At 62.6% G+C, this 16192-nt stretch overlaps 1 protein-coding gene across 1 annotated transcript in view; it reads right to left on the minus strand.

Annotated features, from left to right (window-relative positions):
- Nucleotides 1-1456: 1456 nt before the first annotated feature.
- CELSR1 (cadherin EGF LAG seven-pass G-type receptor 1) overlaps nucleotides 1457-16192 on the minus strand; it is a 147101-nt gene continuing 132365 nt past the window's right edge. Inside the window, exons 24-35 of the mRNA XM_068561993.1 lie at nucleotides 15760-15960; nucleotides 10768-10942; nucleotides 7689-7801; nucleotides 7235-7314; nucleotides 5640-5766; nucleotides 4785-4910; nucleotides 4324-4418; nucleotides 3949-4052; nucleotides 3532-3681; nucleotides 2900-3130; nucleotides 2386-2647; nucleotides 1457-1598 (exon numbers count right to left, since the gene is read on the minus strand). Of these exons, the coding sequence (XP_068418094.1) occupies nucleotides 1574-1598; nucleotides 2386-2647; nucleotides 2900-3130; nucleotides 3532-3681; nucleotides 3949-4052; nucleotides 4324-4418; nucleotides 4785-4910; nucleotides 5640-5766; nucleotides 7235-7314; nucleotides 7689-7801; nucleotides 10768-10942; nucleotides 15760-15960 (1689 nt within the window). The 3' untranslated portion in view covers nucleotides 1457-1573. The remainder of the gene's footprint in view (nucleotides 1599-2385; nucleotides 2648-2899; nucleotides 3131-3531; nucleotides 3682-3948; nucleotides 4053-4323; nucleotides 4419-4784; nucleotides 4911-5639; nucleotides 5767-7234; nucleotides 7315-7688; nucleotides 7802-10767; nucleotides 10943-15759; nucleotides 15961-16192) is intronic.

The following is a 16192-nucleotide window of genomic DNA, read 5'->3' on the forward strand; positions in this document are numbered from 1 at the left end:
TAGACCTGAGTATCAGGTATGTTTTCCTCTCAGCCATTAACGATACTCGCATTTTCATCAAAATAATACAGTATGGACATCTTTGCATTTTACTTGATTTTCATCATATTTTATGGTTTCTCGTATTTGGAGGCAGCTGTGCTGACCATTTATTTGGGCATCCGACTGAGGAACAAAAGAAACACTGAAATAAGACGTGTCTGAATAATTCTGGGCCCCGTTCCACAGCCCCTCAGGCCACGCTGTGCCGACTGCCCACAGAGGGACAGTCACAGCCGGTCCTTGGTGTGAGTTTCCAAAAAACAGCTTGGTAACCATTGAACAGTGTGGCTGAGGCTTTGTCCCTTCTCACAATTGGCCATTTGAAGCAAAATGAAGTAATTGGTCAGACTCTGGGGGTGAGACCCCCGCCTGCCTGGAGCTCCTCGGAGTCTAAAAGAGCTAGAAAATTGGCAGGAAGGAATGTGACATCCTGGAAGACCTCATACCTCCGTCTGAATCGGGAACGTGTGAATGTTTTACAGTCCCGCCAAGAACAGGCGCAGAGGGACAAAGGAATTCCCCACCTGCAGTACCGCTGACCGGGAAGGGGGCCAGGGAGGCCCTGCGGGGCTCAGAGTGGGGCCCACCCCAGCGAAGGGGGCAGGGGATGACCAGTGTGTCGGTCGCGGCCGTGTGCACCTGCATCCCACGCTCAGCAGAGCTCCCGAGTCCGGTCCAGCCCCAGATGGCCCTGTCTCGGACCCACACCCGTCCAGGCAGATGGGAGCTGAGGGCAAGCATCGCAAATGCGAATGTGTTGCACATCCAGGCGGCCACGTGTCATGCCCACGGGCTCCTGCCTCTGGGCTGGAAGCAGCACCGGAACCTCTGTCCAGCAGCACTCCCTACACGCTACCCCCCTCTGCTTTGCTGGGACACCAGTTGCTGGATGCGTGCCAGACTCCAGGCTGGCTGTGCAATCTTCCTGACGTCAGAAAGAGGGAGAGATCATCCCACGGATCTCCCAGTATGGACAGAGTCAGTACAAATGCAAAATATACAGAGGTTTTTGCCTTTTCAAAGTTCCATACAAATATACAAAAGTATCTACACCTTTGCAACAAAGGAAAGTGATCTGCTTTAAGACAAGGGCTGCCTTTGCAGAGGGCTGTGGAGCTGCTGGGAGCTGCCTGCGGCCCTGAGTCCTGGCCAGCCGGCCCGGCGGCTCCTCTCAAGGCCAGCTCTCCTGCTGGGCCCTGTCCCGGCCAGGCCAGCGCACGGTTTTGGCTCTGTCCGCAGTCCGAGGGTTGAGCTGTGCCGGCCCGGGAGTCCACGCCTCCCGTGCCTGTGGCCTTTGGCACTTGTCACGGGTCTAAGGGGCCCTGAGCCTCCGGGGCAGCTCAGGGCTTTGTGTCTGGGCCTTCAGTCATGCCAGTCACGGGGCTACCACTGCAGCCCCACGGGGCCCCCGCCACCAGGGCCTGCTTCACTGACAGGGCAGGGGCCCCTCGGGCTCCAAGGTCCAGGAGCACAACGACACAGCAGAGGCCTGGGCGGAGGTGATGGGCTTGTCTCACGGTTTCCTGATGGTTCAAAGTGAAGTTTCGTTACTGCCTCTGCACGTGGGAAGAAGCCGTCAGGCAGGCGGAGGAGGGTCAGCGAGGACGGCCCCTGCCACCCGTGAAGCCAGCAGCTGGGCTGGGTCCAAGGTTGTGCAGGGGCAGACCCCCACTTGGGGGGCAGGGGGCAGAACCCCCCACTCAGGGGTCGGGGTGCCCGGAGGCTCCACGGAGGGCACGCTCATGTGTGGACACAGCGACACTGGCAGGCAGGGGAGGGGACAATCAACCTGCACCCCTGACGGCCAGGGCCACCTGGAGACCCAGGCCCGAGTGTCCTCCCCAGGGCTGGCCTTGCACGGTGCCTGGAGTACCAAGGCTAGCAACCCGAGTCATTCTCTAAGTTTTGGGAAGGTCGTTCTAGAAGACCGGGCTCCCATTCTTCCCACCTCCCTGGGACGTCTGGGGACGGATCCCAGCTCCGCAACTCTGCAGCCAGGCGCCCCCCGACCTCCAGCCTCAGTCTCCTCAACCACAAAATGGGGCAGTAATGACCCTGGGCCAAGGAAACTGCTCATAAGACGTTTGGTCCCACATGGTGTCAAGTCCTAGAGCTTCAGGGCTGGATGGGACCCAGGGCTTTGACAGGCGTCTGCTCCACCTCCGGCCGGTTCCTCCTGATCCCGAGCAGGGGCCCTCTCCCGGGTGGAAGCCCGCCGCAGCCCCCGGGCCTCTGCCTGGGCACGCCTCTGTGCTCGGGGCCTGTCCTCCAGACGGGGGACCACGGGGAGGCTGGCCGGGGGCCGCCCCCGCCGTCCCTCCCGCCACGGCCCAGGCTACTCACTCGGAGCCGGAGCCGTGGGCCTGGGCGCTCCCGGCCCGCACGTTCATGGCCACCCCGTTGAGGTGCTCGCGCCCTGGCTCCCGGTGCAGCGTCTTGGCGGGGATGGTGCTGTCGGGGGCACGGACGCCGTCGCTGGAGGCCAGGGAGGACGGCCGCGAGGACGCGGGGCTCTGCTCACGCTCAGTCAGCTTCTCTCGCAGCCGCGACTTCAGCATCTTTTCCGTCAGTGGCGGTGGGTAGGTGACTTTGTTTTTCAAGATGCCTGGGCGGGGGCGGGGGGATCGAGACGGTCACGATCGGGCTGCCTCTGCTGGATGCAGTGGACTCGGGAAGGGACCGTCATGCAGAGCCGAGCTCTCGGCTACTCCTCGCCCCCTCGGGTCTCACCCCTGCCCTGCCGGGCGCCACCCCCGTGCCCCACGGACCCCACCCCTGAAGCCCGTGCCTGGGCCTGCCTCCCCCAGGACCAGGGACTTCCCGGCCCCCAGCTTCGGGGACAGCGGGCCCTCGGCACCTTTCCTCTGCTCGGGGGGCTGGCTGGGCGGCGCGGCCGCGGGCCTGGGGCCCCCGCTCTCCCGGGCCGGGCTGTGCTCGCTGCAGTGGTTGCCCTGCTCGTCCAGGTGCAGCTCCACGCTGACCCTGGTCTCCACCTTCAGGCGGGGCTGCTCCCCCGGCTCCTCACTGTCGCTCCCGGCCAGGCTCTCGTCAGGCCAGCCGGCTGGGACGTGGTTGGCCGCGGCGTCCGCTGAGGCACAAGACGGACCCTCAGCATGCAGGGCGGCTGCCTGCTCGGCTCAGCGGGAGCGTGTCCCGGGGGCGCTGACCCACGGTCCCCGACCCGCAGGCCTGGCTGGGCCGCGCCGTCCAGGTGGGGACCCCGACCGAGGCTTAGAGAGGGAAGGTCCCGGGTGGGATCCCGGCCTCAAGCCCCCCCCCCGCACCCCACACCCGGGAGCCGCGTGCTCCCTGCAGCCGTGGGGTCAGCTTCGTGGAGTCCTGGCCGCGGGGGTCCCACAGAGACCCCCGAGACCTCACCTGGGCTCTGCGGACGGGGAGCAGGGGGCTGTCCTTCCGGCCGCCGCAGCCCTGTCCCAGGGGCAGGCGGCCACAGCTGAGGGCCGCTCTGCGGCCAGCGGGCTCGCTCACCTTTGGGGGTGCTGTGCACGGGGCCCTGGGCCGGGTCCCATCTGTCCTCAGCCGCGACCCCGTCGTCCTCGCTGTCGGAGGAGTGAGAGGAGGCGTAAGAGCTGCTCTGCTCATCCAGGGACAGCTCGCTGTCCGAGTCCGAGTCGTGGCCTGCCGGGCGGGCGGGAGGGACAGCGCTCAGGCAGGGGCGGGGGCTTCCTGCCAGGGGCAGGGCGGAGCCACCCGGGCCCGGGCACGGGAGGGCACTGGGTGCCCGCTGACCCTCCCAGTGCGCGGTGGCCACCTCCTCAAGGCTGTACGTTCTCCGGTGACCGAGGGGCCACGGGGCAGCCGAGAGCCAGCAGGAAGCTCTCGCCACGGCCCCCCGGGAGGGAGACGCGCAGGCTGACGGGAGACCGCGCCCCAGGGGACACGTACCGTGGGGCTTCTTGGTGCTCCTGGGGACAAAGGACGCGTCTGGCTCCCCGCGGCCGCCCCGCGCCGGCCCAGAGGACACGCTGAGCTTCTGGCCCCCTTTGTCCCTGGAGAGGGTAGAGGTGGGTGGGCTCAGCATCGTTGCTCTGGGGGACGCATGACCGGCCACCCGCCGTCACCCAGCGCCTTCTGCGTGTGCCAGGGCAGCCACACCGGGCTCTGGAAGGTTCTCTGCCACGAGACTCCCGGAGCACACGGGGAAACACACGTGGACTTAAACCGCAGGGCACACAGCTCGGGGCGGAGGCGGCAAAGCCCACGTTTGCTCGGAGAGCTGCCCCCCCCTCGGCCACAGCAGGGGCGCCGGCCCGGCCTGACCTGATGGTGCTGTCCAGCGAGGCGGTGGACTCGCCCAGGGCCGTGCGGAACACGTCGGGCTCCTCGCCGTACGTGTTGTTGCAGTTGAGGGAGCGCTGGGGGAAGGGGGCTGGTTATCGGCCGAGCAGAGGCCACCAGGGTGCAGAGGGTGGCTCGGTCCCCACCACCAGCCCCCACGCAGCACCCTCACCGTGCCCCTGCCGAGCACGGAGCACAGCGGCCCGGTGGCAGCTCCCACCGCCCCTGCTTCTGGCCAGGATCCCGGCCGGCCGCGGGGGCAAGAGAGGCTGTGAGCGGGACAGACCCCACCCCGTCGACTCGGCTCGCTCCCAGGGCTGCAGGGAAGGCTGGATGCCACGCTCCGGGGACAGGTCTGTGATGCCCCCTTTTGTGGGGGACGCGAGACCAAGGGGCTGTGTCTGACGCTGGTCCAGGCCCTGGCGTCCCCGGGAGCCTCCTACCGTCAGCAGGGTGGCCCTCGTGGTGGCTGAGTCGTCGGGGTACGGCTTCTTCCCGGCGAGCACGCCCTTCAGGTGTTTCCGGACCTCTCTGTTGAACACGCAGTGGAGCAAGAGGACGGCGAGGCCCTGCAGAGGAGGGGGCAGGTCAGCGCCGGGCTTGGCCCCCGTAGAGAAGCCAGGGCCCTGCCGCTGCCTCACTGCCCGCCTGCCTGCCCGGAGGATGCACGGAGCACAGCTCAGCCACGTGGAGCTGACGGTGCCCAGAGCAGACCTGGCCGTGCAGACGCCCACCACGGCCCACGCCCGGCCTCCCTGCCCCGGGGGCTTCCAGTTTCTCCAGGTCGGGGGCCTGGTCAGGGCAGCCAGCACGCCCGGTGCCTGGAGGACCCCCTCCCAGGCCCCAGCCCCCGGGCCATCTGGATCCCCAATGTTGCATCATTAATCAGGGTCCACGGTGCGGACAGTAAATGGCCAGCACCCTCCTGGGGACACAGTGGGATTTATGCCGGCCGGGGAGCGGGTGAGGCCCCGCACTGGCTGAGCAGAGGACTGCGTCCTGACGGACACACGGGAGGCCATGGATGGGGGTCCCTGGGAGGGCTCGGGGCAGAGCTGCCTTTGGAGCCACAGCCGCCTTTTTTTTGGTGGTGGGACCACGAGGCTTCACCATAACCCCTAACAAACTGCGCCGCCACCAGAAGGACAGCCACGGTGCAGCCCCGTGTGTCCAGAGAGCAAGAACACAGCCAGGACGCCAGGTCAAGGATCTCCCCAGGGACCCTCTCGGGGCACTTCAGACAGGAAGCAGCACAGGTGACCCCTGGGCCCCGCCAGGTCCGTCTGACAGCCGCCCACCTGTAAGCAGCTGAAGACGGCGAAGAGGTAGCGGAAGGTGAGGGCGTCGCTGTTCACGGCCAGCAGCCCCAGAAGCCAGGTGGCGCCGATGAGCAGCAGCAGGAAGGCGGCCGTCCTCACGAGGGAGCTGGGGGGCGGACGCGGGCGTGACTGCACCGTCCTCCCCCTCCTTCTCTCCCACCTGGCCCGCCGGCAGGCCGGCCATGCCCCACCCTCCTTCCTTCCCACACCCTTTCGAAGCATCCACCATGAGGCAGCCCCTGGCTCACACGGGAAAAGATAGCTGAGTGGGGAGCAGGCGAGCAGTGAAAAGCAAACAGGTAAACAGCAAACCAGGAGCCAAGACTGGTACCCGGGCTGCACCCACAGCGACTCCGGGAAGCCCGGTGCACGGGCCCGGAAGTTACGTGGACCCGGAGGAGGTGGGTGGCCAGAAGGTGTCAGGCCCGCTGTGCAGGCTCCTAGCAAGGGCTTCCTGCTCTCCGCCTCGGTCTCCCCAGCTGAAGGGGAATGGACGGCGACGTGCATCCCTGGTGGGGTCGTGGGGTGGCAGAGGGAACTGCGTGTGCTAACGTGAGTCAAGGGCTGGGAAAGGTAGGTCTGGGGCGGGGAGGAAGTGGAGGACGGTGGAGGCGGTGAGCAGGCTGGACCCCGACCCCGCGTCCCGTCCCCTGCCCGTGGTCTCTGCTCCTCCGTGGCCTTTTCAGACTCTGCTCTCCCGTGGGCCGGGCAGACCGGCACCTCCTGTGGCCCCTCAGCCCCTCCTCACACATCCTCCCTTCCCTGGCCCCCCAGCTCGGGTCACCTGGCCCAGTGGACACCCTTGTCCTCCCCTCCCCTGACCCTTTCGTGGCTCCTGGACTCACGCTGAGCTCTCCCGACGCTGCCCTGCCTGCCTCCCGCAAGGCTTTTCTGTGGGTCCCCTGCTCTCTCCCAACCTGAAAACATGGGAGGCTCCCTCTCTGTTGGGCCCCATCTTCCTGTGCTGCACCCTCTCGCTGGGCGAGCTCCTCCACTCCTGTGGTGCCAGCATCACTATCACCACCAACCCAGAAAGTTCCATCCCCCCACCCCCACCCTGCCTGACTCCAGGGAGTGTCCAGGCACCCTGGCACCTCCCCACCACAGGCTGTCACCATCCCCCTCCTCCTGCCCGTCCAGGCGAGGACACCCAGGTGTCACTGCTAACCCCTCTCCCCTCAGTGACTCCACCACAAACCCCGTGGGTCCTACATCCTAAACATCTCTCCCTCCCTGGTCCGGGCTGCCATCCCGGCCGGCCACCTGCCCCGGTCCCCCTGAGGTCAGCCTCTCTCGCTTTCCTCCACGATGTCCAACTCGGATCCAGACTCCACTCGGCACAGCCCAGACACGGCCAGACACGGCTGGCCTCTCCCCACTGCGGCCTGTTGATTCCCCACTGACGTGGCTGCCATGACGCCCTGGACCGGCCCGGAAAGCCAGCAGCTGACCGGCTTGGTGACGGGCACTTTCATGGGGCTCTGCCTGGCGTGTAAACCAGACAGGCAGGGGTCTCGGGTGGGGCTGGCTCCACGTCAGGTCCCACCCACCGGCCGGGTTTAGCACCAACTTACACGACCCGTTTTCTTTCATAATAATGGCGCTTCCTTTGGCAGGAAACCTTTGCAGACAGGACAAAAATGACTGTGTTGACCTGAAAAAAAACCAAACAAACAGAGAAACCCGAAGTCCAGTGGCTGCTCCACTGTATTGTCACTAGAGACCTTCAAAAGCCAAAGGCTTCTGAGGGTCTCCAGCCCACATCTCGGGAGGTGCCCCCTGGGATGAGGCCTCGGAGCCCAGGAGCCCGCTGGGGGTGGATGCTGAGCGGTGTCACAGTGGACGTGGACCTGGACCAAATCCCAGAATCCACGGGTCTGAGGACAAGGCTTTATCACCGTCAGGTCAGCCCTTCCTGTCCCGCCCAGGTGCTCAGCCCCAAACACCCTTCAAGCCAACGTACCCAAGGGGCACCCGGCCTCCCACGTCCCTGATAATCAGGGGCTCTGAGAAACCCCCAGCACTCACGACTATCACGGTTCCAATGGGCCCCGCAAAGCTCCAGATCAGGGTGTCACGAAGGGACAGCCAGCAGAAGTCCGGGTTTCCATAGCCCTGGGGGTCCAGGCCCACCGCAAGTCCTGGACAACAGGGAGGAGAAGAGTGAGGGCCACCCCGACGGGAGGTGGCCACAACGGGGTGTTCCCAGCCCCCCAGGCAGGATCCAGGGCCCCCGGCATCGCCCTCAGAGGGAAGGGCGGGGAATCCGAGATAAACAGCCGGGAAATGACAAAGGCCCAGGTCCCCTCCCAGCAAAGGCCCTCTCAGTGCCGGTCACAGGCCCACCATGACCACGACCTGCTCGCGGATTCACCCCAGAGGTGGGGAGCCCACCCGGGCCGGGGCTGCTGACGGAGGTGGGAGAGAGACAGAAGACGGAGGTGATGGGACCCGGCAGGACCAGCCACGAAGCACGATGGGGATGCCCTGCTGGCTGGGCCACACAGAAGCCAGGACACGGCCATGGACCACAGGCGCGAGGGAGGAAGGACCTGAGGGCAGGCACATGCCACACACGCCACACGCATGTGCGTGCACAGAGCACACACGCCACACACACACACGTACACACGTGCACAAACCCCAGGAATGGCTCACCACTCCAAGGTGCTGGGCAAATGGGGAGTTTCCTATGTTATCTAAGCCACAGCCATGGTTTCTAACCGTGTCACAAGCTAGAGCAGGACTTGCCCTTGCAGAACCGTCAAGGTGAAGTCTGGAGTGGCTTCTCCAACACAGACCTTGCTTAGGACGAAGGAGCAGCCCACTCCATGCCGTGGCCTCCCCGGACCTGGCCCGGACTGTTCCACAGGCCACACTCCCTTGCTTAAGCCCTAAAAGATCAAGTCTCCCAACCGACTGCTCAAAACCCTGCAATGGCTTCCCACTGCCCTCAGGAGATGGACACGGGTATTTCTGCGGCCTTCTGGGCCCTTCGTGGCATGGCCACAGCCACACTCCAGACCACGTGGCACCCCCCACTCTGCCCCAGCCCAGCCTCGGGTCAGTCCCCAACCAGCCTTCCTCCACTCAGGTCTCGCACGTGCTGGGCCCTGAAAGCACATCCCCCAGCACAGCAGCCTGGTTCCTGCGAGCCCTCCAGTGTAAAGAGTGCTTCCTCCAGGAAGCCTTCCTGGCCTGCCCCCCACCCCCCAGATGAAAGCAGGTCCCATCCTTCCCCGCCCCACTGGCTCTGAGCCCACCCCTCAGTGCAGGGTCTGTGGATGAGCCTAGAGTCACGTTCACCATCACTTAATGTCCGTCTTCCCTGGAGAGGCGACTCCCGGAAGACAGGCTTTGCCGTTCTCACTCACTGCTCTGATCCTGGGCCTAGAACGGAGCCTGGCACAGAAGAGGCCCTCCATGAATGAACGAATGAAGGAGCGTGTGAATGCTCCCGGGTTCTTGGGCAACTGAGACTTGGTGGGGGTTAAGGAAAGCACATGGGGAGGTGGCCTCAGGCCCCTGTCCCCCGTCCCCCAGGTCCTGGAGGCCCGGCTGGGTCAGGCCCCACGACCGACCTGAGACAAGGGCTGTCCCCATGCAGGGTCCCATGGAGACGCTCTGCTCCATCCAGCCCGGTCGGGAGGGGCCCCCCGAGGTGACCACACAGGTGGAGATGGAACGGGGTACAGTATAGACCAGGAACCACACTCTGAGTTTACTGGGGCACAGAAAACCAGACAGCAAACGCTAACTGTTCCTTTTGTAAAATAAGCAAATTGGCAAATGATTCTGATCTGACTTCTTCATTTCTCTTCACAGAATTTGATGTAAATAAAATCCGATGCTCTGGTTTCTGAGATTAACTTGCTAATTAAAAAAAAATAACCCAAATAATAATAGAGGCTCTGGGAAGACTTAAGATGAAATTAAAGATGAGTGTCCTGAGTGTCCAAGCACAACCAGGTCCTTGCTTAGGGGGTTAGTAGATGGGCACTGGGAGGACCCCGAAACGAGCTGCTCCCAGCCCTCAGTCTTCCTGGTCTTTGGGGCTCAGGAACCACCTGAATTAGCACCTTCCTCACAAGTTGACCAGAAACGGCACGGAAACACGCGATGTAGTGTGTCTGCTGTGTTCAGTCTTTGGGTCAAGAGGAGGTGGCTGCCGGTGAGGGAGGCCCCCAATGCCCCCCTCAGCAGCCCTGGATGGAGGTGACAACGGTCATTCAGGGTCCCTTGGAGCCCAGGGAGAGGAGTCGCAACAGGACAGCCTGGTGCCCAGACTGTCTGGGTGGGAGCAGAGTGGCCTCAGGAGACCAGTTGGTGGTGCTACCATGGAAACCAGGGTGGCTGCCGGGCAGAGCCGTGGGGCAGCAGCTGCCCCTCCTCCCACTGCCTCTAGCCTCGGACTTCGCGTCTGGATCCCTGCAACCCAGGGACTGCTGAGGAGAGGGGGTGCCGCTCTGCCTTTGTGAATACAAGAGGGGATCTTTCCCCATAGGAAGCAAATTTGACCTTCTGATATTTAGTGAAAAGTATGCTGAGAAGTGCTGCTGTTCTGTTCATTCATTAACTCATTCTTTCATCCATCGATCCACCCACCCACCCACCCACCATCCACCCATCCACCTACCCACCCATCCACCATCCGTCCATTCATCCATCTACCATCCATCCATCTATCCCTCCATCCAACCATCTACCTACCCACCCACCCATCCACCCATCTCTCCATCCATCCATCCACTCACCTATCCATCCACCCATCCATCTACCCATCATTCACCCATCTATCCACAAAGCAGGCAGAGAAGGGAGTGTTTGTCTGTTAGATGCCACAGGCAAACCCTGAACAGGCCTGGGCCCAGCTCTCAAGGAGCTCACACCTGACAGGAGACGCATCCCTCACTGATGATCACACTCGTGTGAGCAGATGTGGGTGCAGGTGCCCCTCCTCTGCTGAGTGCCCAAGAGGAGGCCAGAGAGCTCCCCCACCTGCACCCGGGGGCGCTGGTTTATCTGATGTGGGTTTCTGCATCAGCAATGCCACGCGGGTCCTCCGAGTGGGGGTCGGTCCCCAGCCCGGGCCACCTGGCCTCCTCACCTGTGACAATGGCTGGGATGCCCCAGCCCACGACGTAGTAGAACCTCATGGGCCCGGCGTCGATGTTGCGCAGCTCGGTCAGCATGCGGTGGATGTGCAGGCTCTCCACGAAGGTCCAGGCGAAGGTGCTCATGTACGTGTAGTGCAGGAGGATGGCAGTCACCGTGCACAGGAACTGTGGGGAGAGGCAGCCGCTCAGCGCAGCCCGCCGGCCACGGGCCCTGCGCCGCGGACTGAGGGCCGGACGGGACGGCGCGGAGACGGGGGCGGGGCAGACACCAGATCGGGCCACTTTGCAAACGTGAGGGCATGCAGGTGTGAAAAAGGAAATCAGGTCAGCTGTTTTGCCCTATTTGATTCACCCAGGAGCGGCTGAGTGTCAACAGTCCCAAGCGTCTCAGGCTCCTGATGCGGAACAGAGGACAGGGAGTGAGGTACCTGGGGGCCCTGGGGACCCCCCCCCAACCTGGACGGGCACCAGCAGTGAACATAACCCAGGGCCGAGGGGTGGGCAGAGCCTCTAGTGTTTTCATTAGAAGCTAGAAATTTGTATTTTCAGGTCATGGCTCCAAATTTTTAAACGTTGGCATTTCATTTAAAGTTAGAAAAAGAGTATCACGGAGGCAGGCTGCTCAGGCTGTGGCCCCAGACCGTGACCGTGGCCTTCACCCACCACCCCAGCCCTCGTGCGGGTCTCCGAGGTCCAGCGGATGCGGCCAGCGGGAGGGAGGAGCCTCAGGCCTCGTGACCTCGCCATCACATGAAAACAAGGTTGTCGCACCTGCGCTGATTTAACGGAGCCTCTACCTCCTGCAGAAGAAAACAGGGATGAGAGCATTTGCTCTGTTTCTGTCCCCGTGGGGCTGTGTGTCTGGCCGGTGGCTGAGTGCCAGGAAGTGAAAGTCAACCTCCGCAGGGCAGCTGAGGGTCAGCTTCCCGGCCTCTGGGGGCCTTGGTGACACCCAGCCCTGAGTCCCTGGACACCGAAGGTGGTGCGAGAACATGAGGAAGGCAGTGGTGGGGGGCCGGGGACACTGTGGGATCCTGGGCATCCAGCCTGAGGTCGTCAGTGCAAATCCAGTCCCGAGTGCCCCGGGATGGAACTTCAAGACCTCCACCTTGGCCCAGAGCAGCCTCACCGGGTCCTCCTGAGAGGGGCTGGCTGCCCGGCCAGGATTCCCAAGGTCCACCTGCTGGGAGATGCGGGCAGGCTCCCCTCCAGGTCCCAGGAAGCTGTACTGGCAGGGGGAGGAGAGGGAGGACGGAGGGGAGAGGGAGGAGAAAGCCTCTGGCCACGCCCACGGTGGGGCCACACCCTGAAACATCCTGTCCAATCCTGGCTGCTGTCCGGTGGCAGCCCGACCTCCTGGGCTCTCAACAGACACAAGTGTAGGAGACAGAGGGCCACCGCCTGACGCATGCAGAGGCCTCCGCTCAGTCCCAGGCCAGCGCACCTGCGGGAGTGCCCCAGAGCCCAGGCTTGCTGGGAACACAAGTGCCACCTGTGGCTAAGACCACCTCGACGGGCCGAGTTCTCTCCAGAAACAAAGCCCCGGAGATGCGGGAGGGAACCATGTTAGCATTAATATTTGCCCAATACAGCACAAAGCAGGAACTCAAGCAGACGTGCCCTCTGCCTCAGATGCTGGACAGGAAACAGGGGTCCGCACTTAGCAACGGGCAAAGCGGTCAGTCTGGCCGCGAAAGGTGAGCCTGGGGCTGGGCGTACCCCACGCCAACCCCCAGCCGCCCCTGTGCAAAGCACGGTTGGCTCAGCAGAAGGAAGAAGGGTGAGGAGGCTGGCGTGTTGCCTTAAATAATGTGAAAAGTAAACCCACAAAACCACCTTTGGGAAAAAAAAAAAAAGTGTCAGAAATTGACATTCTAAAATGTAATGGGGCCGTACATGCAGGAACTTCTGCACTGAAGGTACCACCTTTTCCAGAAACAGAACAAACACTAATGCACAATAAATCATTTCAACCTGCCAGTAATCTGGGAGATGAAAAACCTCACCCAGAGATGGGATTGTGAGTTTACAGAACACCCATCAAAACCAGGCGCGGTGCCAAAGCCCCAGAATTATGTGCACGGCATTCCTCCTCCTCCTCCTCCTCTTTTCCCTGCTCACCAGCGCGTGGAGGCTGCAAAGCTCTCCTTCCAGGCGGCGGATGAGTCAGTGCTTGAAACCAGTGAGTGACGGCCTCTGCGCATTTGTCACGCGGCATTTAGTTGCAAGGAGTGGCCTGTCACTGGCTCTCCGTCCCTCTGTTCAGACCACTCAAAGGCACCTTGAAGGGTCTGCACTGAGTCACACAGTCCCTACCCCCAGGACATGCAGGCAGGGGAGGGACGCTGAGCCCGGCGGGTGCAGAGGGGCGGCCCAGCCTCTCCAGCGCCCCGCCTGCGCTGGGAGCCCGACGAACGCTCACGGTCCGCCCCCTGGGCCAGGCCCGGGGCTCCCCGTGTCCACGCTGCTGAGCCGCCAAGGTCATCACGCAAACCTCTCAAGGTTGTCTGCCTGGATGCCCCGCCTCTCTCCCTAGCGCCAGCCTCCGGAGGGGCCCCCTGCCTGCACTAACCGAGGAGGGAGAGCTCCAGGCTGCAAGGGGCCCTGGCCAGCGAGCCAGAAATGCCATCCGTGTCTTTTACTCCATGTCCCTCTCCGGGCTGTCCATTCCCACAGACACGCGTCCTCTTCACGTGAGGGCAGCCTCCCCACACTCAGCTCTGCACTCGCCTCAGCCCACAGGGGACGGGTGTGTCCAGCCTCACCCAGACCTGCCACTCTTGTCTGCTTCCATCTCTCCTGGCGGCCCCCCTCCTGGAGACTCGTGGCTTCACGCCCTCCTCCTTCCCCTCCCTCCATGCCCACCTGGTCCCGACTCCTGCCCTTCTCCTCCTGCCGCTGTCCTGGCCTCGCTCCTCCCACCAGACCTAGGAAGATGCCATCCTGGCTGCCTCTCTGACCTCCAGTCTCTGCCCTTCCGACCCATCTTCCCTGTCGCCAGGGTCCTCTTCCTAAAATGCAGACCCGGTCACGGCTCTCCATGGCACAACGCTGCCTGCAAACCACAGATGGCGCTGCTTGGCCAGCCCCTCAGGCTCTGGACGACCAGATCCCCGGCCTGGCCCTTCCCGATCCCGGCCCCTCCCGCTGGACAGTTGAGTGGACGGCCCTGCTCAGCCCCTCTCTGGCCAGGCGCAGCTCCCCCACCAGCCACCATGGGGCCATTTTGGCCCCTGACACTCCTGTACCACCATCCGAGTCTGTGTCTGGAGTACGGGCTCCGTGGGCAGAGACGAGAGCGCTTCTAGGGTCTGGGTCTTTGGTAGATTTAATACAGTGACAATCAATAGTCCTCACTGCATGAGGAATGAAGAAATGTCAGCTCTGTCAACAGCATGTGGCAGCTGGAACAGTCCACTGAGAAAGTAAGGGCACATCCCTCACCGTGGGAGAGGTCAGGATTAGGTGAGAGTAGTAACCTGGGAACTTCCTGGAGTCACTACATATGCACATGTGATGGTCAGCTGGCCTCACGTCTCCCCAGGGCCGTCAGGGTCACCATCTAGTGATGAACAATGAACTCACACACACACACAGTGAACTGTCTGCCCTGGGCCAGGTCACTCAGTCTTGCTGGCCGTGGGTTCCTCACCTGTGAGCAGGGATGCTGTCACCTCCCGGGGCCCGAGGGATGTTTCAACGAGCCAGAGGGTGCATGTAAAGCCACGGGCACAGAGCCTATACTGCCCTCACCCCCCATCAACGTGCTGTGACCCTTGAACTCTGAAAACCCCCTTTGTAAAAATGAAAAACCACTTGCAACCAGCCGGGGACCAAGCCACAAACCTCCCTCCTTCCTCTTGCCTTTCTCTCCCCAGTGATCTTGGCCGTGCCGCCGTCTCCCCCTCCAGGGCCGGTCCCTGTCCCACCCGCCGGGGACCTCGCCCCAGCCACCAGGCACCCCTCCTCCCTCCTCCCCCTAGAATCACTCGGCCTCAGATCTCTCCCATCCTACAGACGCCTCCCGCCAACCCCACCCCACCCCCACTCTGGCTTCAACCAGAGCCTCATTCTCTCCGCCTTCAAAGCCAAACTACTTCAGCCTCTGCCTGGGTCTCTGCTGCAGTCATTTCCAGCCACTCCTTTGTAAGTTACATTTTAAACACACTGTGGCTGGTGGGCAGGAACGCAACAGATTATATACATCTACCTCCTCTGACAGCCACGTACCTTGCTAAACTCTTTAATTACTTCTTACGATGCGTCTGTAGATTGGTTAGGATTTTTTCTGTGAGGTCATCGTATCAGCTATATAATCTAATCACCTAACGATAACTTCCAGGAGCCTACGTAACACCCCACGAACCCACGTGATACCCCAGGAGCCCACGTGTCCTGGGATGGCTTGAGCAAGACAGTCCGTATCTAACCCCGTCCTCTCCTCCACGAGTCTCAAGCTCCCTTCTCTTGTCAACCCTGCCGACCCGCCGCCACCAACACGTCCCTGAGTTCTGGGCCTGTCCTAGACTTCTCTCTCCCCGTCTGGGGAAACACCGGGGCTTTCACAGAAGACGTGGCCATGACTCCGCAGCAAGTGCAGGGCTGGGAGACGCTGCCCGACAGGGACAGCTTCAGGCTCAAGTGACAGCTCCCAGGACTCTTGGGTTTCACAAATGTAATTTCTGACGAAATCACGAGCGTCTGGGTCAGGAAAGTAAGAGTTGAGGCGTATGGAGCCCCCGGCTCCCGAGGATGCCCTTGGAGGCAGATTCCCACCAGGCACAAAGCAGTGAGCCCACGTGCTTGGCCTGGGTTCCCAACTTCCCACCAGACTCCCAGCTGCACCCACCAGACGGAAACAGCAGCAGACACTCCGCCCGGACAAGCCCTCCTGCTCCAGCCTCGGAGGAAGGCGGGACAGCGTGCGCTCCCACGTGGCCACACAGGGGGCCGTGCAGGGAGGGGAGGGGCCGGGGCCTCACCGGGTTTTCTGTCTGGGCGATCCCGATCACGAAGACTAGCTGGGAGAAGAAAAGCGCCCCAATGAGGTTCTTGTGGATGCCATGCAGGTTGGAGCGGAGCGTCTGCACCAGAGCCAGGAGCACGAAGGCCACCAGCAGGGCGGCCAGCGACAAGGACACGGCAGCGTAGGTGACGATCTTCAGGGGCAGGACCTCTCCGTGCTGCGGGCGGGTTGGTTAGAGGCGGGAGAACACGTAAGGGCCGTGGCTCTGATGGAGCTTTTGCACGATCAAGACACATTTAACATATTATTACTGCGGGCAGGAACCAGCGTGACTACGCCGTGGCTCTCAGGGGGGTGCAAAAACCGAGAGCAAAAACCAGATGAATAGTTTCCGGTGATAAAGTTCTGGGGAGGTCGGTGGTGACGGCTGCAAACACCGTGGACGTACA

The sequence above is a fragment of the Eschrichtius robustus genome, chromosome 13 (genome assembly GCF_028021215.1).
Source record: "Eschrichtius robustus isolate mEscRob2 chromosome 13, mEscRob2.pri, whole genome shotgun sequence".
Lineage (NCBI taxonomy): Eukaryota > Metazoa > Chordata > Mammalia > Artiodactyla > Eschrichtiidae > Eschrichtius > Eschrichtius robustus.